The following is a 25,004-nucleotide window of genomic DNA, read 5'->3' on the forward strand; positions in this document are numbered from 1 at the left end:
CTAGTACAAGAGCGACTAATGTAAATTTCAGAATAGAATACAACTCTAAGACTAATCCTCTATCCCAGAATGAAGTGGGAGGAGATCTTCGAGAGAGGTACCGTGCATCTCCCAACATATCGCAATCAATCACCTGAAACATTCTACACCCCAAAAGGGATGTAGCAAGAGTAGTATCAGTACAATCACACGTACCGAGTAAGCATCATAGGCCGACAAAGGTTAGAAACACATGTCAGTAAAAGAATTCACAATAAACAGGATAAGCAACTAGATCAATACCATACATCCATTTACCACTCGTTATAACATCAATACTCTTAAAAGCATGCAAACTCTCGTCTACTGACCACCAATCGATTACACAGCAGTTTACGCTAGTCATATACCATTATGCTATCATTCTTAGTACAGGAGTCCACTCATCATTAAGGTATTCCTTATCCTACATCCTTCTGTAAGCCACACATATAACTGATTCTAAGACGAACCAAGGGATAAATTAACAAGTATAAGGCAACCATAATCGTAACCAAGTATACGTCATCGCCTAAGTAGAACATCTAAACCCAAATACACCAAATTCCAATGTGTCCAATCCGAAATCAACATCACAAAAATGCAATGCAATGTGATAATGTATGAATGCAAATGTCATGCCATGCAATGATATGTACACATGTACCCCAGATGAAAATATCGACGTCTCGGTAGCACAACCCAAGGTGACTCGTGAAGTCTAAGTGCACTCGTCCCGGATCTTTGCCCAACAGAAAGACGAGACCCAGGATCTTTTCCCACGAGGGTTCTCACCGACACCACCATGGGGGACCCGCGGAGTCCATGCACTCACTCAATCCACGATTCTGGGACTAACATCGGATCTCGAACTCGATTTCGGGCACCTGCAGGTCATGACTATTGGGAAAAGACACCAATAAGCATGTATGTACATGAGTGATAAGTTGTTGAGTCAGTGAGGGTGTTTTTGGGAGGTTTATTCCATTGCTTGTTTCCGTTGACTCGATTGTTAGCATCATTGGTTGACCTGATTTGTTAATATCATTGATTTACTGGGTGTTGACTATCTGATTATGTGTTGTTGACTGGTCTGTCTATTTTATTGATTTTATGATTCATGCATGATACTAATCTAGTCGGCCTATGATATCTACCGGTACATAGTGTTTGTACTGATACTACCTTGTTACATTCTTTTAAGTGCAGATTGTGATCCAGAGACTGCTACTCGACCTCACATTTAGCTGAGGCCACTTGCTGACAGATTGAGGGTGGGTTTCTATCCGTGCCAGGCTGCCCGAAGATCTTCCTTTATCTAATGTCTATTCCATTCCATACATTGATGTTTATTTATTCAAATAATATGAATTCCTTAGACATTTTTTGGAGTAGAGTCCTTGTACAGTGACTTCCGAATTTTGGGATTGTAATAGTTAGGACTTCCGCATTTACATTATTGTTTTATGGCATGACTACTTTTGATTAATCTTGCATTTAATTTGTTGTGAATTGAATGGATTGGCTAAATAAAAATGGACTTTGAATGAGTAGATGATTAAGCATATTGGTTCGCCCACTAGGAGTTAGTGTGGGTGCCAGTCATGGCGGGTTGGGTTGTGACACCCTTCACGAGGAGTCAAGCAAAGGAACTTCAAGATATTGGAAGACACTTGATGATGATAGATACCTTGAAGAACCCTTTAGAGATACCTACCAAATATTACGATATCATACAATGGAATGTAGATCAAGATTTGAAGGATGGGAACACCTTGGAGGGCATATTACATATTTAGGCCTACTTAAAGGGTATTTTCAGACATTTGATGTATTACTTAGCCCTAGTATAAATACTTCACAACCTAGCTTATTTTGACTAGATTATGTTGATGAATATTCGTGAGCTTATTGTTGCGTTTGAACTTTGCCTTAGGATTTGCAATTGGTAACCTTCTTCTTGAGGATTATAATAGTTTAGGTGCTTTTATTGAATGTATTAACGGTAATTAGGATTCTAATCCTAATTGTTGCAAGTATTTCTTCAATATTTGTGTCTAGCTTTTTATCTTTGGTTGCTTCTTACTTTCAATTCCTTGTGCTTTTAACTTAGTTGCTATCAAGAGGAAAGATGACAATTTGAACCATGAAAATAACTATTTACCCATCCAAAACAAGTAAATATTCAGGGTGAAACGATGAAAAGAAAGTTAAGGTTCTGGGTATGAATTACGAAATAAAACGAATTTTAATCAAACGTGTTCTTGAATGATCAAGAACCTATAAAGTTCATAAGTCACCACTTGAAATCAATAAACATGATAAAGAAACACCACGCGCAACTAAAAATAAGATGAAGACTATCACCACCTTGCTTGGAACAAAAACAAGGATAAAAAAAATAGAGAAAATAACTTTATTGCAAACTATGCTTATTCTAAAAAATGCGAATCCTTTTTTACAAAGCTTGAGAACCCTTTATATAGATTCTAATTTGATGACTACAAATCTCTATTCTACTCTTGAAAGGAAATAGGTAAAAACAAGGAAAGTAAAATTCCTATTCTCAGAAGGAAAGAATAGAGAAAACTAGAATCCTATTAGAACTAGGATAAAGATTCTACTAATGATAGGAAATTAAATCCCTACTATAATATAAATCAAAAAACAAGAAACCTATTTAGAAAACGATTCAAGAAACAAGACTTCTCCTTCTCGAATGAAAATAATCTTCAAACTTGACCTTCTTGGACTTTCTTGCTCTTGAATTTCAATCTTGTACTTCTTGGTTTTCTTGATCTTCTCGATCTTTCATCATAATCTTGAACTTGGATGTAAATTGATTTATTCATCACAAATACTTTGATGGCTGCCACAAACAATAATTATCTCATGAATAAATAACTTTGATCTTTAATGCCTTGGTATTTGATTTTTCCTGTGTTCTTGATCTTCGCATATTTAAAATTTGTAGAGAAATGCTGGAACGTCTACAAATTGTAGAGAAATTGGTGGTCCTTGATCCATGAGCTCTTTTCTGTTTTTGTTTCTAATTATGGTCTTGAACTTATATTCGTTGCCACGAACAATGATTTTGAATCCAACTAGAACAAACTGATGATTTAAACTCGTATATCTTGAATCTTGATTTGTTCTTCGTTCTTGAGATTGAACTTGGTTTCTAAGTGCATGAATTTTTTAAGCTTGTAGAAAAGGTTGTGCTCTTTGATCAACGGGCTCTGTCTGACTTTTTGTTAGAAATTATGGTGTACTTTCTGAATCATAGGGACCCATATTTATAATTATACGATGGAAGTGTTGTTGTAAGGGGAAATTTCATAAGTGTACAATTCGCTGACTTACATTATAAAAATATAGCCCAAAACTTACATTGCAAAAATACAGCCCAAAAACACTTTTATACAATGTAATACACTTATATACAAAAGACAAGTACATTATGTATATAGGTGTATGAAAGTGTCTAATGTGTACGTATATATACTAAAAGATATAATTATACAATATTATACTCGAAAATACGCACTTGTACACATTTATACACAATTATACAATATTGTATAAGTGGGTATAAACATAGACCTGGACTGATTTTGAATAAGAATTGCACTTTTATACAAGACAGATACATTATGTATATAGGTGTATAAAAATGTATAATAGTGTATGAGAGGTGTACATATGGGTGTATACACACCTCATATACACTATTATACAATATTATACACTATTATACATAAACTAACTCCAACACTACCAACGATGGAGCAGCAACAGCCACCAGCCATCGCTAGAGTTCCGTTTTCCGGTGAACTCCAACACCACCAACGACGTCCGACGAGAAGCAGTGGACTTCTCCCTCTTCGTTTATCTCTATTTCTCCCTCGACGAGATCACGCCGAAGCTCTGGCGAAAACCACCAACCACATCAACTCCCGCACCACCACCAGATTTGAGTTGATTTTTGGGTGATTGAGAGAGAGGGAAAGCGAGAATGAGGAGGAGAGAGAGAGAGAGAGAGAGAGAGAGAGAGAGAGAGAGAGAGAGAGAGAGAGAGAGAGAGAGAGAGAGAGAGAGAGAGAGAGAGAGAGAGAGAGAGAGAGAGCGAGAAAGAGAGGAGGAGGAGGATGAGTGGGTCATTTTTTGTAAGATTTAAAAAAGTGGGTCAATTTTGGTAGCATTGTTACCCTAATTAACATACAGTGTAATTATCTCTTGTAATAATGACAAACTCTTTTTTGACTGATCAGATTCAAATGACATGACCATATTTGTTTAGTTGAAACACATCACTTGCACACTTGGTGCATTTTCATTGGCTTTTTATTTGACTAGCATGCTATGTAATTTTGACATGTGTCATGTTCTTATTGACTCTTTCACTTGACTTGATGTGCCGTATCATTTTACCCGTGGCACGAGATTAGGCCTCTAGAATAATATGAGATTTTGGGCTTAACAAAGTAAGCTCATCATTTGAAGTCCAAATTAATGAATTAGTCCAACAAAATTGAATCCTCAATTAAATATATATATTTATTGAACTTAAATACTTAGACCAATTATATTAGTCTGTAATTTTTATTTGGACTAATATCTTAAACTAAATATAGCCTAAATTCATTTATGATCTAAATCTGATAAATTCTCAATCAAAAGTTGATTCAATAGACTTTCTTTATTGATTCAAAAAAGTTTCAAACCCGCGACAATATTTGGATATTAACGTTAGTCTCCATAGGGCGAAGGAACAGTCAACCCATTTTTCAGTCAGTTCATGAGCTACCAAAAACTAATTCTACGTTTGGCAGCTACCGCTTAGTTCCCCGACTTGTTTAAGTCAATTGATGTCATGGGTCATTCCTTTATTTATGAAATTGGGCTATGAAAAGCATCTAGAAAGAAGAACATAGGACCCAGAACATAAAATAGCTCAAAAAAAAAAAAAACACAGAAAGCGAGCCCAATCTAGTCCTACCATCTATTTATTTGGCCTCCCCTCCAATAGCATGTTTACCACTTTCGGGATAGAGAGAGTAATGAAAAAAAATTTAAAAAGAAAAAAGAAAGAGAGTGTTATAAAATTAGAGCAATATAAGACAAGAAATATAGACAGAGAAGCAAAGAGGAGGAGAAGACTTTCTTTCTTCTTTCAAGTATCTAATCCATGAGCCAAAAGTGCTCTATTTATAGCTACAAAGTATATCATCAGAGACAAGAATGAAGTTACATAATAAATAGATACATATGAATTCAAGTAATTCATGTATGTGATGTGTAAGAATTAAATGGACAGACACTTTAGTTCAGTGTATTCATAACACTTCCCCTTGGATGTCCATAGATAGTGTGCCTCGTTAAAACCTTACTAGGAAAAATCGGGAAAAATCCTTAGTGAAGGAAAAAGAGTACACACATCTTGTAATACGCATTGAGTGCTGCCTCATTAAAAACCTTACCAGGAAAACCCAATGGGACAAAACAATGCTTAAGGGAAAAAGAGTACAACGCGTATTTACTCCCCCTGACTAAGACCAAAATTCAGATGTCGGAGTCTTCGTATTCTAATCTTGAATATCATCTTCTCAAGAGTTGAAGTTGGAAAAGATTTGGAGAAAACATTTGTAGGATTGTCACTTGAACGAATTTGTTACACATCAATATCACCATTCTTCTGGAGATCATGTGTGCAAAATAACTTTGGTGAAATGTCCTTCATTTTATCTCCTTTTATAAAGCCTCCCTTTAATTGAGCTATGCATGCAGCATTGTCTTCATATAATGCCGTGGGTATTTTTGTATCACACTTCAAGCCACATCTTTCTCTGATGAAATGTATCACTGACCTCAACCACACACATTCTCTACTTGCTTCATGAATAGCTATTATTTCAGCATGATTCGAAGAAGTAGCAACAATGGACTGCTTTGTAGATCGCCATGATATAGCAATACCTCCGCATGTAAACAAATAGCCTGTTTGAGATCGAGCTTTATGTGGATCAGATAAATAACCTGCATCTGCATAACCAACAAGATCTGTACTACCATTGTTAGCATAAAACAGACCTATATCAATAGTCCCCTTTTAGATATCGTAGCATATGCTTAATTCCGTTCCAATGTCTCCGTGTAGGAGAAGAGCTATATCTTGCAAGCAAATTAACAGAGAACACTATGTCAGGTCTTGTAGCATTAGCAAGATACATAAGTGCACCAATGGCACTAAGCTATGGTACTTCAGGACCAAGAAGCTCTTCATTTTCTTCTTGAGGTCAGAACGGATCGTTACTTACTTCAACTGAGCGAACAACCATTGGAGTACTCACTTCAAGATGCATCATATTACTTGGTAATCATTTCTACGTCAACATGCTTTAAGAGACATAGAATTCAGATCCTCACAACCTTATACAATATTGCGCACTATATTGTATCAAAATATCGTTGACAAGATATCATTTTGTATCGGTTCGGAATTCGACATAACTTACTGAGATCTCATCGCTTCATTACTTTCAGGTACCTGAGCCTCTCATTAAGGTTTCATGAAGTGTTATGTCGTTGGCTCTTCAAGAGCACATTGCCTCCTTATTATGATCATTTTGATCATTTGCTCCTTTCCTTTTTCAAGGATTATTACATTTGGAACCGATTGGTCTACCATGCTCCATGCATGCTGTAGAGTCTGTCCTTCAGGGACATTAGGAGCATTTTGCAGATGAAATATGAAATAGTTGGGTCAGTAAATGCTTCCAACATCTGACTTGAATTATCTGAGGATCATACTGATGATAATTCACAACATATTTCTTAGCTACATATTCTCTCCCCCTCATGTTAGAAAAACTAACACATATCCCCATTTCTTTAAGAAATTCATCTGTGTGCATCATGGTATATCCATTAATCATATATCGCACATCAAAAGCTATAAGATGGAAATATCTAGTTCCTGACCCTGAACTAATTATGAAGGGAGAATTTACCATAATTTATTGGTCTGAAACATACAAGTGTCATTGTATGCAATATATCATATCTCAGATCAACATCTGAAGCTATGTTCTCATAAGCAATGGTTTAGCGATATTATAGAGGCATCTAGTGCCAACCCAACTTAGATATAAACCAGCATTATCAAGATGAGTTGTCTTGATTACATATTTTGAAAATTGTGCTTCCAACTCAAATATTTTGAGCAAGTAACTTCGTAAATGTCAAATGTCAGCTGACAATAAACATACATGTGACCGTCTCATAAATAAATCTATTTAAGACGTCACATCATAGGTGAAGGGGCCCACATTCACCTTTTCTATTTTTTAGAATTTATGGGGATTCAATCCCAACATTAGCTGGTGTAATCAACATATCATGAGAACAAGCAACGCAAACAAATTCTTCAAGAATCTTCTAGCTCTTCAATATATTCCGGAATAATCAAAGACATCAGATTTAAATCAGGATGGCCAAAACGGTCATATCAACTTATAAAATTATTTGTATTAGTAAACTTCAAGTTTACCATGACGAGTGCTATTTGTTTTAGTAAACTTCTGATTTACTATTGCATGAGATTTTATGTCAAGAAACTTCTGGTTTTATTATGGCATGTGATACCCTCATACTCGGGTAACTTTTCACATATGTCTTTCTTACCCATATTAACTTGGAGATATTCAATCTTCTAATCATTTATAGTCTCAATATGACAACCATCTTTATTGCAAATAAACTTCAAGTTTACTATTATGTTCCGATCGTACCAATTATGATCTACGATGAATGATATTATCATATATAACATCTTCAAGTGACTTCAATTTATTCATCATAATCAGATATTATTTGGACACTGCTGGTGTCATGATACTTGTAAATAAATAATTAGCTCTTCTGGAGCCTTTGATCATTAATTTCTATTACCAAATATTTCTTAAATACTTCTGGTACCATGAAAGCAAATTTAGACACTACTGGTGTCACGAAATAAACATTGAATTCTAAACTTCAATATTTCAAACATCTCCTTCAGGGAGATTCATCATTAACATCTGAATATTTTGTATCTAAGCGTCAACCACATAATAATCACATTAATTGTTATTTACTTCAAGGAAATCAATAAAAACTAATCATAATGTATCAATTTGGTTATAGTAGAAACATTCTATTTTGCTTTCTTTTGCCTTAAAATGATACTTAATATAATTATTAATTATTCGAGATGTTCCTACGTATGATGGGTACGTGTTGCAATGATGTTTATACCATATGTATTTCCTTTGTTATTTTATCTTTCCAGGAGGTAACCTGTGGTATAACTTCGTTCTCTTCGGGAAATGAAACCTGATTATTTGAATGTGCTTGACATACAACGTTCATATATAGCTCATTATTTTGCTCAAGCACAGGAAACATTGCTTCAATATATTTCTCAGATATTTTCTTTTTGCTTCAGGATTAAAGTTTCTAAGTTTTAGTACTTCAGGAGTAAAGTTTAAAGTTTTACCACTTCGGGAGTAAAGTAATATTTTACTACTTCGAGAGTATATTTCAAAGTTCTACTACTCCGGGAGTAAATTTCAAAGTTTTACTATTTCGGGAGTAAAGATAGAATATTCAGAATATTTCTTCTAAATTATTCTACCTCTTCTGGAGATGAGTCGTGATAACTTCACAACCAAACGCACGTCCGTACTTATAAGCTTTACTAAATATTATCACATTCACTTCAGGGAATGGATCTATATTTTTAACTTTTATCAAAAGTTCTCATTCTTCAGGAATAGAAAACAATCACTTGAATGTGCCTTAAGCATATCAAATCGTGATAACTTAGAACCTCTTTTAAGATATTGCTACTTAAGGAGCAAATCGAGGCATACATATGATATAGAAATTTTTCCTCTAACACATCTTCAATTGTAGCCACAACAATGCATAGGAAATATTGTCACCTTCTGGTGATGATATATTTCTTGCAAACTCCCATTTAACCATTAAGGGATATAAAATTAACATCATAATGACTCTTTATTGTTCTCCAGGAACAAATTTAAGGCATAAATAATCCAAAACTAATTAGGTTCCCATGGATCAAAAGAACCCAACGAGTTGTACAATTAGTAGCAAACTCGTGGTAGCCATGTATACTCCTTGTGAGGCCATCTTTATCATAAGCCATAACAAGCCTTCCAAAATGAATTTAAAATAATACGGTGCGAGACTTAAATGCATGGTCTTTAAACCTTTTTAAATCTTTAAAATTTGTAGTTCATCAATAATAAAACATAGCAAACATTTGAAAATATTTTCACTTTAAGTGCTCTATTTATAGCTACAAAGTACATTGTCAGAGGCAAGAATGAAGTTACATAATAAATAGATACGTATGAATTCAAGTAATTCATGTATATGATGTGTAAGAATTAAATGGATGACCCCACTTTAGTTCAGTGTATTCATAACAGAGAGATATAAATAGGTTTGCTACTACTAGAAAAGACTATTATCATGACATATACAATATTTTGGTTCAGTTGGAGAACTTTTTTGCCCAAAGTATTGCTAATCTCTCTTTTAATTACTATTAAGGAATATTATGTTCTAACTAAAAAATATGAGTAATTTTTTTTAACCACTTAATAGTTAGACAAGTGACGTGCTGCGCATTGACGCGAAGTTATAACGGAATGATAACTTTTTCGAAAAACGAATTGGGAAACGACCGTCAAAGATGCATATAAATAACAAACATAAGCCCATCAGTTCATTCTCTCCTTCTCGATCTGCTGATTTTATCCCATTTTTTTAATTGCGCGAAACCCTTCTTTGAGTAAACTCTGGTTTTAAATTTCGCTTTCATATTGAAAGTTTAAATTTTCTACGCTTCGTTTACACTAAAAGTCCCAGGTTTCAATTTTAACGCCGCATCCGCATAACTTTAAATTTTTTCAAAAATGTGTATCTTTGGATCGCTTTTGCGAAAAATTATGCCCGAGCGGGGGTTCGAACCCCGGAACGAGCATCTTTCCAAGCAAAGGGCAAAATTTAAAGACCACAACATGAAGGGCAAAAATTTAAAACATCACAAATTTGAGGGGCAAAATTTAAAGACCACCCCAAACGAAGGGCAATCCGTGCAAAAAAATGAAATAATACAGAGACTTAAATGCATCACTACAACCTTTTTATGAACAGTAGAGTAGTTCATCAATAATAAAACATAGCAAACATTTGAAAATATTTTCACTTTAAGTGCTCTATTTATAGCTACAAAGTACATTGTCAGAGGCAAGAATGAAGTTACATAATAATAGATACGTATGAATTCAAGTAATTCATGTATATGATGTGTAAGAATTAAATGGACAGACACTTTAGTTCAGTGTATTCATAACAGAGAGATATAAATAGGTTTGCTACTACTAGAAAAGACTATTATCATGACATATACAATATTTTGGTTCAGTTGGAGAACTTTTTTGCCCAAAGTATTGCTAATCTCTACTTTAATTACTATTAAGGAATATTATGTTCTAACTAAAAAATTGAGTAATTCCTTAATAGCCAAAAAAAGACAGACAAGTGACGTGCTGCGCATTGACGCGAAGTTATAACGGAATGATAACGGCGAAAAACGAATTGGGAAACGACCGTCAAAGATGCATATAAATAACAAACATAAGCCCATCAGTTCATTTTCTCTCCTTCTCGATCTGCTGATTTTATCCCCTCTCTCATCGGCCCATCTTCGGTAATCCACTCACTTTTCTCTTCCTTTTCCTTTTTGTTTTAATAATCTACTTTTAACTACATTTGATCCCAGATCTACCTTTTCTTTGTTCCTCATTTGCCCATTTGGTGTTGGAATTCCTTTGTTAGATATACATAAGGTCATTTTTTGATTTTTCAATTACACGATTTATTACTACCACTTCTTGTTAGGGTTTGTCCTGAATTTCCTACCTTATTTGGATTCTACCATAATTGTGTCTTTTATTGCCTTTTGGATCTGATCAATCTTGCTAATTTTGATAAACATACGGAAGTAAAATGTATGTAACTGAAATTTTCGTAATTGAAGGTGATTTGGACGTTCCTTCATATTATACTCTGGATGAATGTTCAGTTTGTGCCTTTTAAATTCACAATAATATCTGGTCCCAATGTTATGATTTTTTTGTTCTTCTTTTTTTTGGTTGTGGAATATCAGTCTAGTCTGTGATTATTTTGTTCCTTTGGAGGAATATCGGCCACTAAATGATGCTCCTTCCTCTCCACAATTACGTGTTGCATTATTTGTTCATTTTCAAAAAAAAAAAAAAAAAAAACACATGTAGCATTATTTGTTTCATAACTGATCATTTGTCACGGATCAATATGGGAAAGTGTGTCAAAGGATAATAATAATAGGGTATTTTATATGTTGTGAAGCTGTTACCACAAAAGGCTAATTGTGTCTAAAGTGGTAAACTTTTGTGGGCTTCTCTTTCCCAAATGATGAATATTAAAGAAGAAACTGATGGGCGTTGGTGGGTATCGTCAGCAGTGGAGATCTGTTAAGTATTAGTAGAGAAATAACACGGACAGGGGAAAAGGCGCTGTGCTAATTATTTTGTTTGGAAAGTAGTTGCTTTCTTAGATTTCATTCACCATATTAAGTATTTATGTTATTTTGCAGATTTACAGAGATGGGGCTGTCTTTCACTAAACTCTTTAGTCGCCTCTTTGCAAAGAAAGAAATGCGTATTCTTATGGTTGGTCTCGATGCTGCTGGTAAAACCACAATTCTGTACAAGCTCAAGTTGGGAGAAATTGTTACCACTATCCCAACCATTGGTATGCTTCCTTCCGTGAAATCTGTTTTTGTTTTTCATTTACTTGTTTCTTTTATATAATTTTGATGCACCATTGTCCATGATTAGAAATTTAACTCATCATGGGGTATGAACGTAAGGTTATGTTGATCTGTATAGCCAAAAAGAATGTGCTGTGTCCATCCTGTGTCTATCCATTGACTACTGTTATTTGATAGGTGTACTTCCAAGGAGTGGTTAACTCTAGAAAAATTACTAGAGATCATTTGCATTTACATGTGCTATATGGAGAGATTGTAACCTCTGAAAATAGGGATGATATGTTGGGGAATCAAACAATATTTGCGGATTGTTGTTTTTGCCTTGAATTTTGTATCTTAATCAAATGCTTATCATCTGTGTTGTTAGGAGAGATTTCTTGATCATGCCAAATGTGCCAGTTCTAGTTGCCATCTAATTTAAACCGTTTTCTATTTCAATGGTAGGCTTCAATGTGGAGACTGTTGAATACAAAAACATCAGCTTTACTGTGTGGGATGTTGGGGGTCAGGACAAGGTACAAGAAGTTCTTATTCCCTGATTAATTGTTTTTGTCTTGTATTACCTGAGATTTGCGGTTCTTTAGTTCTCCATGATTCAAATTTGGGGTAATAGTTTCATCAAAAAAAAAAAAAAAGGAAAAAATTTGGGGTAATAGTTTATCAACTCTGATGAAGATTCTTACCGTGTGAGACCATAATGTCACTATCCCCTTTCACTTAAAATTTGCGTTGGTTGCATGGTTTCCTTATGAGATGTCTCATCTCGTGAAAAAGTACATATTTTTCTGACTTTGATAAGCTTACTCCCTCCGTTTCATAATACGTGGTGTTTTTAGCTTCTGCGTACCCCTCAAGAAATTGCTCACTCCTAGAAAATTAGAAGTGTTCTTACTTACCCCTAATCAAATGCCTAGAAAAAGAACAACTACTTAATGATTCTTGATTATGTAAATAAGGGTAATTTTAGAAGAATAAGATTATTTTTTTCTTGAAATCCTAAAGCACTACTTATTTTGAAACAAAATGAAAGGCCTAAAACACCATTTATTTAGAAACGGAGGGAGTGCATATTTTGGCGCTTTGACATTAATTAACTGAGAATGCCTTTATTTATGTGGAAATTAATGTGCTTATGGACGGTCAGGTGTTGACTATACTGTTGTCAAATGTCAACAACTAACATAATCATAAGCTATGCTGAACTGAGCCAGCCTGTTTTCATGTCTTCTAGCTGCTAAGGGATAGCAAACTATCTTGTGGCAAACATGTTTTTGACTTTTTATAGACTACCACGAGTTCTTTAGAACACTGATGTCTGATTGATCATGTTGGCTGGAAATTTAGTATGATTCTACCAAATGTTCTTCCCAAAGGTTTTCGTTTTAATCGTATTCCTCTGGGCAAAAGGATGGTCATTTAGATTGTTCTTCGTTCTTTTTTGGTTTCTTTTGATAACCAAGAAATCTCCGAGCGCTAGTGGCACACGGTTCAAGACTTGGTGGATAATGGGCCCATCCCTCTACCTTTCTCCACTCAAATATACCAGACTTCTGTTTCGAACCCATGACGTGCACCTAATCCACAAATCATGGTGTTGCACTCTTACCACTAGACCTAAATCCTCAGGGCAAATCATTGAGATTGTTCTTCCATTACTATGAATACATGTTTACTATGAAAGACTAAAAAAACCTAGAAAGTGAGTTTGGAAATAAGGAATTGTTTTATAGGACCTATGGGAATATAACTTTTGAAGGTGAGTTTTGTGAGGCTAGGAAAAGGTTTGCTTGGAGGGTAGCACATTTGTTTTGAGAAGGTCATGCTAGGTATTTTATAAATGGAACAACACCACAATGTGGTATCATGAAATAATACCCAATATGGGTGTGTTTGCCATGAATTCTAATGAAGATATATGCACACCCACAATGGTTGCATTAGCCTTTCAATTGAGAAATCTTGAATTCATGGTGGCACACCTAAAGTGCCCATCCAGGTTGGGCTAAATTTTTTCAGTTAAAAAAAAAAAAAAAAAAAAAAAATGGAACAACTGAAAGGGAGTGTGCTGTTGAAACTGTACATCAGTGTTTTGGACGGCGCGCGGCGACAAAAGGCGACAAGGGCCTGCCTCGCTTAAGGCGAGGCGAGCGGCGAGGCGCTCGCCTTTTTGAAGTGCGGCGCCGATAAATACCAAAAAATTAAAATATTTAATTGCATATATAAATAATCAAAATCTCAATAGCAATAACATATTAGCAAATATTTCAGTTCAAAAATTAAAAGTAGATAGTAGATTCTGAAAGTTTAGAACTTGAATGAGTCAATGACTCAATAATTATTGAACAGAAAAAACAGAGGAGAAAATACAGTCACTGCCTCACTGGCAGTTGAGAAAAAAACAGAGGAGAAAATAGAAAAAGAAAAAAAAACAGGAGAAAAAAAAACAGAGTAGAAAAAGAAGAAGAGAATAGAACGAGGAAAAAAAAATTGCAGAAGTCGCCGGAAACAGAGGAGTCGCTGGAAAAAAAAAGAAAGAAGAACAGAAGAAGAAGCAGAAGAAGAAAACAGAGGAGGAAGAAAGAAGAACTGAAGAAGAAGAAGAAGAAGGAGAAAGAGAGCGTACCTGAAAAGCTTGAAGGAGAAGAGAGGCAAAAAAAACCCTAGCCGTTGTTTTCATTTAAGTCTTCAACTTTTAATTGCTTTTTTTTTTTTTTTTAAATACCCACTGTTGCCTCGCCACAAATGGCGCCTCGCCTCGGCGCCATTAGCGCCTTTGGCTCGCCTTTTGAAGGTGAGCTCGCCACAGCCCTAAAAGGCGGCCTCGCCACGCCTCTCGCCTTTGGCGAGATGGCGCTCGCCTTTCACAACACTGCTGTACATGTGCAGCAAAGTAGAGTGTCTTTACAATAGCATTATCCTTCTAAACCTGTGGCGATTCTAATTTCTAGCAACTAAAATAGATTCAACATCATCTACTTGTTCCATTTTACACCAAAACCAAAACCGCTTTGACTTTAACATCTGAATGTTTGCCATGTATTGAAAGCATCTCCTATTTCTCTCAATCAAAACAATCCACTGAGCAATAGCTGGTATAGTATTTCACAAATCCTCTTTTTCTTGCCTAATCCTTTTCTGCTTCAACTCTTCAATAACATATTCGTTGCCGTAGCATTACCCACTGTAACTCCACAAGCTGAGCAGTAATGGGGCAGTGCAAATATAGGCGACTGTCAACTTCAAACGGCTTTCCACATAAAAAACAGCTGCTGCACAGGATAAATCCTCTTTTCTGTGGGTTTTCATGTGTGAGACATGCTAGCTTCAAGAGTAGCCTCTGTATGAAACATTCTAGAATTTGGAGTATCTAGGCATTTATGACCACATATTTATGTTGGAAAATGTATTCTCAATTGAGAAGTAATAAGATAAGGGTAATAATGATAGTAATTTGTTAGAAGGAAAGGATTTTACTGTCCCACTCAATTAGATGTGTTAATGAGTCGAGCCTTTGCTTTTGCTGAAAATGCTAGGCCTTGGCTGGTTTAAAATCAGCACCAGCTCATTTACTGAACATGAGCTTAGTATTACTTGATAATTAGGATTCCTTGCTTGGCATTTGGCTCAACTCATGTATGCTCTATCACCAACTTTTTTTGGTAAGGAATTTTTTTTTTCTTCATTTTTTTGTTTTTTACATTTTCTATTCACAATTTGATCTTATAGAACTTGCACATTACTGATTTATCTGGGATTCTCGCTTAAGCCTTGAAGCGAAGCGCAAATATGTTGAGCGTAAAATATGTTGAGCGCTTCATCTCTCTTAGTGGGCGCTTCGGTGTCGTCATAAGTTTCCTTGCCAACGAGCATAATCCAGAAGAGGCGACACAAAACAATTCATATTTCACTTTATCATAAACACTTTATATCAAGTCTTAAAAAAAAACAATTTATCTTAAAAAATTATTCAATTTCTTTGTCCCTGTATTTGTTAGTTGTGCTTATAGTTATTAGTCTTGGACTACATATACATATTTGTATTTCTTCTTCCTTTGCGCCTTTCTTCATTAAAGCTCACACTTTTATTTCTGCTTTGCTCTTAAAGTCCCAACAAACCTAAGCATTTTTTGCGCTTTTCGCATTTGATCAGATTGCTCCCTTCTGCTCATATTTTTTTTGATGACCTAAAAATTCCAAGGGCCAGTTATGCATGGCTCGGAACTTCATGAATAACAGGCAGCATCTCTACCCTTCTCCGCTTAAATACTAAGCTTTGTTTACGGTAGGGTTCGAACCTGTAACATGCACCTGACCCAAACATCACATGTTGTGCTCTTGCCACTAGATCAAAGCCCTTGGGGCCACCCCTCTTCTCGTATAATAGAAATGAGATACGGAATATGAAAAGATTATCCAAATGAGACAAGGTTTATGAAAAAGATTTTCCAAATGAGATAAGGAATATGAAAAAGATTATAGAGCAGATTATATGCATGCCCATTTTGACCATTTTAGGGATCTGATATGTAGTGTTCAAGCATTTCAAAATGGCCTATAGCCGTTGTTTCAAAATGGGAAAAGTAAAAATTGAAACAAAAACGAGCTCACAAATCATTTTGCTCTTTATATTTGTTTTTCCATTTTGATCCACAAACAAGTTAAAGCTTAACTATTTCTGATCGAGCCAAGCTGAATTTGTGTTCGAGATGCTCATAACAATTGTGCTACTGAGCAGTGCTCAAGCTTGTATGATAAGCATGTTTGGTCCAAACATGTGGAACGTGGCATGTTTACACCCTAACCACTGAATGGAAGGTTGCCAGAGTGAGATGCATGGTAAACATTGGTTAGCTCATCATCCTAGAGGTCCCATGGAGGCAGCAAATTGCATGAACTTTCTCTTAGCCATAGGAGACAGAGCTGCTGAACTCTGGTGTCAGTTACATAAAGCTAAGGCAGAAATCGGTGTCCCGTGGAGCAGGCAACAATTTTTCCAGTAGAGCCCCTCTGAGTGAAGCATCAGTATTGAAAGCTTGGTCATACTGAACATCAGTTACATAATGCTAAGATGGAAACTGGTGTCCAGTATAGCAGACAATGAATTTTCTGGTAGAGAAACGCTTCTGATGGGCACCATTCCTGAAAATTTGGTCATTGGAGTCCATTAGCCTGGGGTGCACTCCTGAAACTTTTACCTTGCACCTCCGTAAAAAATGGAATTTACCTTGGACCCAGGTTTTGGGTTAGAATGGTAGTTTCAGTCACATGATTTCGAGGCTAAACCTGGTTGGTTGAGTATTTAAGAAAGTGCCAGTATGAGGCAGCGTGGTTGAGCGCTTAAGGGGGCCACTTAAGTTGCTGGTTAGACTTATGCAGTTATTAGTAATGCAGGGATTAGTTATTCATGTATTACTAATCTCTGATTAGTTATTCAACCTTCTACCCTGCGTAAAATAACACATAAATTGACCCATAACTTATACATGTTTTATTTATGTGGGATTGTAAAATGATAACCAAACACCGTACTTGGTATGCTGAATTTTATACAAAGCAACTAAAAAGCTACCAAACTTGGTATTAGCTATGCTAGTTTTAATACATGAATAATAACTCTCTTCCTAACCAGCAACCAAATGACCCGTAATGGATGTAACTGGACACACATTTTTTTTTTTTTTTGGGTATTTGAATTGGCTATAGCACCTTATGGACATAAGTGGACCTATCTTGGTTTTTTTGAATTGGCTATTCTACCATCAGTTAGTGGTTTCATGTGTTGATAGTTAAAGGCACTGTTATAGGTATATATGCAGTCTGATTCCAGAAGAGCTAAAAGTGTGTTTCTACTGTTTATCTTTTGTGTTGCACTTGCAGATTAGACCTCTATGGAGGCATTATTTCCAGAACACACAGGGTCTCATCTTTGTGGTTGACAGCAATGACAGAGACCGTGTAGTTGAGGCAAGGGATGAGCTTCACAGGATGTTAAATGAGGTAATTTTGGTATTTTTATAGTTGGTTAGAAATATCTTATGATAAATCTTAAACCAGCTATCTGTCCAACCTGGGGGTACGGCAGTTCTTGATATCTATCTAAATACATTCTCTGCAGGATGAATTAAGAGAAGCTGTGCTGCTTGTTTTTGCAAACAAACAAGATCTTCCAAATGCAATGAATGCAGCTGAAATCACCGACAAGCTTGGCCTTCATTCTCTCAGACAGCGACACTGGTAATTTATTTGGGCATCCAATATCTAGTTCAAGCCTGGTTTTTCTGTCAATTAGCTTCTTAAATAAGCTGGCTCTAAAGAACACCCCCCCCCCCCCACCACACCCCTCCCTCTCACAGGTATATCCAGAGTACATGTGCTACTTCTGGAGAAGGGCTATATGAGGGACTAGATTGGCTTTCAAACAACATTGCCAGCAAGGTATATGCAGTAGTAACTTTATCACTGTAGATTCAGCTTTTTTGTTTTTTTTTTTTGTTTTTTGCTCTAATCTGTAATTTCTGGTGCAATTTCAGGGGTAATGCAATGATGTGGTAGTATGCTTCTCGCTTTGTTATATCTGGAGAAATAAACGTCGTGTTGTCGTAATTTCTTAGTTTTGGAGGTTTTAAATATCTGTTCAGATCACAATTCTGGGGGAAGTCCCTGCCCTTCTTCCCTCTCTATGGTTTATCATCAATGAGCAATGACATAGTTTCCACATTGCTGGATGCACATTGACAATGTAATGATATTTTAGTATAATATCTGGTTTTGTAACTTAGTGCAGGTGCGTGCACCATTTTGTTGTGCTGTACGTCTGATGATGGAATGGGTGTACAAATGCAAAACAGAATGGTATATAGTAAATATAAAAGCTTCAGTTAGTATTGGCTTTGGACTGAAGATTATTATTTCTTAGTGGTGTTCCCTAAAAAAATTAAGAAAAGGGGTCTGCTATCTTTACGAGGAGAAATGCAAAAAATGGAAGAGGGGGTCTGCAATGAAACCATGTGCTCTCTGACCTTTGTCCCGTGCAGTAGTGAAAATGCGCTGCACTGTCCTATGTACCATCCGGTAGTCAATCTTAGCTTGCGGTGCTGAAAGAAGGAAACAAACTAGAGCATTTCATCAGTTGATCCTCTCTCCTAACTTATATCGTCTTCAAATTTTAATTCAAACCACCTTAAATCTCCATCAAATCGTTCCGAAATTGAGATTCAAACTTCTTCAGATATTTTCAACATAATCTAAGAACACCCAAGCGAAATAAATTACAATTATAGTTTATTTTCTCAACTACAATCTAAAATTTTATGTTACATGATTTGTGATTAACGTAACACAATCATATTTCTAACTTGTCTACTCTTGTCAAACGCCTCTCGAATTGTGCATGGCATTTCCTGTTATCTTCCAGTGTGTTCGAGATAGAGAGGTATTTAGGAAGCGTTAAAATTAATTTGGAAAAATTCTGGACTATAGAAGCCAGTTCTGTTCCTAACAAAAAATTAACTGAAGAACCTCCTAGATTACACTAGAATTGCATACGTTTCTAGGTTCTTTCGCCTTCTTTTTGGATACACGCCTGACGCCACTATAGAGCCTGTTTGGATTGGCGTATTTTAGGTGCTTTTAAGCCAAAATAGCTTTTAATCACTTTTGTAGTGTTTGAATAAAATAAATAAGTGCCTTTAAGCACTTGTTTTTAAGTTATAAAAAAAAAAAAAAAATCTCCTCATCCGACCAAACCCATAGTTGACGCTCTAACTCTACCCTACTTCAAATTCATTTTGTGTTTAAAAAATTAATTTTAGTTAACTTAACAAGAAATTTAAAGACAACCCGATCTTTACTGAAAACACTGTCTCTTCATTTTCAACACTAGTGACATCATTTTATAATTTTTTAAACTATCTGAAAATCATTTTAGTACAAATCTTTTTAGACACATATGAGTTTACTAGTTTGTTGGCTACATGTGTTGCACGTGTCAATAAATTTAGAATTTTATACTAAAAGAACAAATCATGTAAAATAGCAATGGACATTAAAATATATGCAACATTCTTTTAAATGAAAAAGTAATATTATTACACTGACTTAGTTGTTGAATTACGTGTGATAAGTTTTTAGATTTTCCTTCTCTTTGCTTTAAACATGTAATTTTGAGTTTTAATTTCTATTAATGATATTACAGACCTAAGAAATTTATTTTAATTTTTTAAACATTCAAGAAATGAATTTTATATTTAAATTTAAACCTTTGTATTTTGGGTCGAAATTCTTTGATTGTTTAGATTTATAACACTGTTAAGCATTGATATTTACTTAATTTTATTTCTCTCTTTTTTCTTCCGACAATTAGAAAAGAATTTGTCATTTGTTGCCAACCTATAATCCTTTTCTATTTCTTTTTTAAAATTAAATTATGCCCGATTGGGCTTTTTATTTATTCAAAGAAGTCCAGAACAAAACAAAATGAGTTAAGCCCATAAAACAGGCCCAACTCCAAATAACGAAAAAACAAAAAAGGGTCCATCTGCCTTATGTCCTAAAATATATTTAGGAAAGTAAAATTTATGCCCTATCTGCATTTGTTGACTTGATATTCTCGATTCTTCATCTGCTTGTTCGATACCAGTGTGGAAATGATGAAGCTGCCTGAGCCGTCTGTTATGATCCATGCCTTCGCCACTCGTAGTGATGTGTTGTTGATGAAGTTGAACTCGATGTATGTATATCTTCTCACCCTCTTTGCTTTCTTGTTGAATTTCTGGGTCATTTGTGTGATTTAACCTTGTTCTTGTCCTGCATGTGCTGAATCTATGCTCGATTTGACTGAATCGAGGTGCTTCTGAGCTCATCTTGTTGTTCTTGTTCTTCATGTGGTGGATCTTTCCTCGATTTGACTTGAATCGAGGTGTTCCTGAGCTCATGGTGCAGTTTCCACCTCCATTCGACCTTGTAAGTTCTTCATCTATTAAACCTTTTGTTTCTTTTTTGGTATTTACTCCTTCCATATACTGCTGATGTTGAAAAAATAAATCTCCTTCTCTTCGTAATTTTGACTCATATAGATTTAATTTCTGTCTATTTGAATGAGCATCATACAATGCTAATACCACAAATAAAATATCCACCCAACCTATTTGGTCTAAATCAGGAATGAGATTTTGACTATCTTTGTTCTGCATCTGTTGAATTTGCTGAATGTTACTGAATCTATTATCTGGACTGATCTGATCTTGTGTGCTTGCTTCCTTTCCTTTGCCCTTTGTGTTGTTGTGCTGCTTTTGTTTCCTGAATGCTCTAGTTATGCTAGCCTGTGTAACTAGTAACCTTGAAACTCTAGAATTAAAACCTCCTGCCCTTGTTTGTGCTAATTTGTATAGTTTAGAAACCTTCAAAAAAGTAAACATAGTTAGAAAAAGCCATCATGTTCTCCTCCATCTGGATTTGAACATGATGATTTAGCTTTTATCATCTTCTTTATTCCAGTTTCCAGACCTATTCCGCTTTCTGTCATTACACCATTCCATTATCTCTTAGTCCTTATCCTCAAGTATGGAAGTTGAGACTTATCACTGTTGAGGATCTTCCTACAATTAGATTTTAGCCCCTCAAAATCCTGACATTGAAAGGAGGCTTCATCTAAAGCTTGATTGGCTAGAGCATCAGCAAGCTTATTCCCTTCCCTCAAAATATGACTAAAAGAGACAGTCATAGTACTTCTTAGCTCCAAAATCTCTTCTATCCAACCAACAATTCCCCATGGCGGCTTCCATCCTTCCTCTAAAATTTTATAAGTCATTTCAGAGTCAGTCTGCATTATGACATTATCCAATCTTTCATTCCTACAATACCTCATAGCTTCTAAAATTGCCATCGCCTCAGCATTTGTATTAGTGTTAATGCCTATCTCTGCAGCTTGAGCATATACCAAGTTCCCTTCATTGTTCCTCAAGCAGAAACCATAAGCACTTCTACCAGGATTTCCCCTAGAGGCTCGATCTGTATTGCACAATAACCATCCTGCTAGTGGAAAATTCCATACAACCTTTGTAACTTTCAGCCTATTACTTCCATTCTCTAGCATAGTAATCAACTCTTCCCGTTTGTGTGGCACCTGTGTGATTGAGGGATTTCTGATCATCACTAGTCTTTGAATAGTTGCAAAAACTTGGTATATGACTCTTCCAATTGTTTTTTTTCCCTCCATGCTTTATAGCATCCCTTCTTTTCCATAGTTCCCAAATAATGATTGCAGGATTAGCCTGAAAAATCATCTTCAATCTCCCTTGAACTGGTACAGTCCACCACTTTACAACTCTTTGTTGTAACATTTATCCTTCCATATTCAAACCTGCAATTGAAGAAAAATAGGACCAAGTCCTATTAGCTGCATAAGATATAGCAAACAAATGTTGGATTGTCTCTTCCTTAGGATTGAGATAACACCAACATCTGGATGCCAAGTTATAGTGCCTTTTTTTTCAATACATCATCCAAAGGTAGCTTGTATTTCCAACACCTCTATAAGAAAAAAGATATCTTAAATGACAACCCTTTCATCCACATATACTTATAAATCTCCATCTTTTGTCCTCTCAATCTAATATAGTCCTATGCCGATTTGATTGTAAAATCACCCTCAGTATCCACTATCTACCATGGCCCGTCCATTCCTTTTTCTATCATTGTAGGTATAATAGTGCTGCTAATATTCTGCACTATATCTTCAGGAAGTAGTTCTCTCAATCTTTCAAAATTCCACTGCCCCTGATCCATTAGATCAGCCACATTTTGAACATTCTCATCATATCCTTCTACAGTGTAGTATAGAGCACCTATTCTTGTCCATTATCAAACAAAAATTGAGGATTTTCCATACCTATTTGCCACCAAATGTGATGTTCAATCAGGTCTCTATCTTGCAACAAGTTCTTCCAGGTTTGAGAGCCATATTTCCACAGGATAATGACAGGATTCTTTTTTCTACAATACTATTGATCATAAAGGCACTCCATAAGGATGGTTTAGTTCTCAGATTCCATCATAGTTTACAAAATAAGGCCACAGATACATCATGTAATGATCTAAAACCCATCCCACCTTCCATTACTGGTAAAAAAAGATGATTCCATGAAGCCCAGTGTCTACTTTTACCTCCCACAGTATTGCTCCAAAAAAAAATTGAGCAAATATTTTATGCATTTGCCTGATTACGCCTATAGGAGGCTTAACTGCTGATAATAAGTGAATTGTCATAATTTGTAACACATGTTTAATAAGAATAGCTCTACCCCCAAAAGATAAAAGTTTTCCTTTCCAACTCTGTAGTCTATTCATTATCTTCATCAAAATGTTTGTGAAAAAATCTTTCTCCTACTATGGTATATTGGGCAACCTAAGTAGGTGAAAAGAAAAATTGTCCACCCAATTTTTGTAACAATTTCTACTGTAATGCTCATATCACCAGGAACATTTTTATGCATGTAAACTACACTCTTCTCCCTATTGATCTTCTGTCCTAATGTTCTCTCATACTTCTTTAAAATTTCCATAACAAGCTGTAAGCAAAACACATCTGCTGAAAAGAAAAAAAAAGATCATATCATCAACATAAGCTAGAAGATTCACCTTAGGACTCCATTTAGGCAAACCATAACCTTTAAATTGATGAATCTGATGTAGAGCATTAAGATTTCTGGTCAACACCTCTGTAGATAAAATAAATAAGGTAGGAGATAAAGGATCCCCTTTCTTGACGCCTCTGGAAGACTAAATGAAACCCAGTTGTTGCCCATTAATTAAAATAGAATACTAGTTGTTGTTAACTAGCCTATAAATCATATCTATCAAAACCTCTGAAAAACCAAACTTTCTTAAAATCTTGAGCAGGAACAACCAAGAAACCCTATCATAAGCTATGCCATGTCTAATTTTACGAATACATTAGTAGGCTTTGTCCTCAATTTGATATCTGCTATGATTTCCTGAGTACGTAGCACATTCTCCACTGTACTTCTTCCTTCACAAAACTCGATTTAGAGAAATTATGTCTGCTAAACCCTCCACCATTCTATCATGAATCAATCTTGAAATGATTTTATTACTAAAGTTACTCAAACTAATTGGCCTCATGTCTGATAAAGTATTGATTATATCCTTCTTAGGCAATAACACCAGATTAGTATGTGTAATAATTCTAGGTAGCCTAGCTCCACCAAAAAATGCCTTCACCATGTTTGTGACATCTTCCTTTATGATATCCCAGCAAGTCTGATAGAAAATACAAGTGAACCCATCTGGCCGAGCAACACTCTCTCCTTTAAAGCTGAAAACCACCTTCTTTACTTCCTCCTCAGTTGGCAAACCCCCAATAAAAATATTTTGGTCTTCTGTAATCATCTGTGGGACATGATCTAAAATTTCAAAATTTGTTGGATCTTCCTCCTTAGTAAACTGCTCAAAGTAAAATCTGATTGCCTCTTGTGATAATTCCTCCTTAGATTCTATCCAGTTACCATTCTGATCCTGAATTCTTCTTAATTGCAACCTCTTTCTCCTTCCTTTCACATAAGAATGAAAAAAATAGTGTTTCTGTCCCCCATCCTTGAACCATAAAATTCCTGCCTTTTGTTTCCAGAATTCTTCCTCTAAATGTAAGTACCTATTTGAATCAGCTTGTACTCTACGCAACCTCTCCCAATTTTCTGGAGTGGGTTGAAGTTCAAACTGAATTTCATGCACTTTAGCCACATCTTCCAAAGTTTCAATTTCCTGAAAAATGTTCCCATAAGTGTCTTTACTCCATTGTGTTAGAGCAATTTTCACTTTCTTCAATTTGTGATGAAACAAATAAAAAGAATTAGCCATGAAATCAGCTTTCCAATGTTCCTTCACTATATCCACAAATGAACCATGTTTAGCCCCAAAATTGATAAACTTAAAAGATTTTTCTATAAGATTCAGTTTCCCAGAATAAGAAATTACAAGAGATGCATGATCTGATCCTGTTCTAATTAAATGTGACATCTCTAATCCAGGGAATTTATCATGTAGGGCCTGATTCCCTAAACATCTGCTCAATCTCTTGAAA

General features: G+C 35.4%; 1 protein-coding gene across 1 annotated transcript; it reads left to right on the forward strand.

Moving 5' to 3' along the window:
- Nucleotides 1–10,644: 10,644 nt before the first annotated feature.
- On the forward strand, nt 10,645–18,683 carry LOC132034493 (ADP-ribosylation factor-like). Its single transcript, XM_059424874.1, has 7 exons — nt 10,645–10,801; nt 11,729–11,886; nt 12,350–12,420; nt 17,783–17,902; nt 18,021–18,139; nt 18,259–18,340; nt 18,436–18,683. The coding sequence occupies exons 1-7, from the start codon at nt 10,710–10,712 to the stop codon at nt 18,439–18,441; spliced, it is 648 nt and encodes a 215-aa protein (XP_059280857.1). The 5' UTR covers nt 10,645–10,709; the 3' UTR covers nt 18,442–18,683.
- The last annotated feature ends 6,321 nt before the right edge of the window (nt 18,684–25,004 follow it).

This window comes from Lycium ferocissimum, chromosome 10 (genome assembly GCF_029784015.1).
Source record: "Lycium ferocissimum isolate CSIRO_LF1 chromosome 10, AGI_CSIRO_Lferr_CH_V1, whole genome shotgun sequence".
NCBI lineage: Eukaryota > Viridiplantae > Streptophyta > Magnoliopsida > Solanales > Solanaceae > Lycium > Lycium ferocissimum.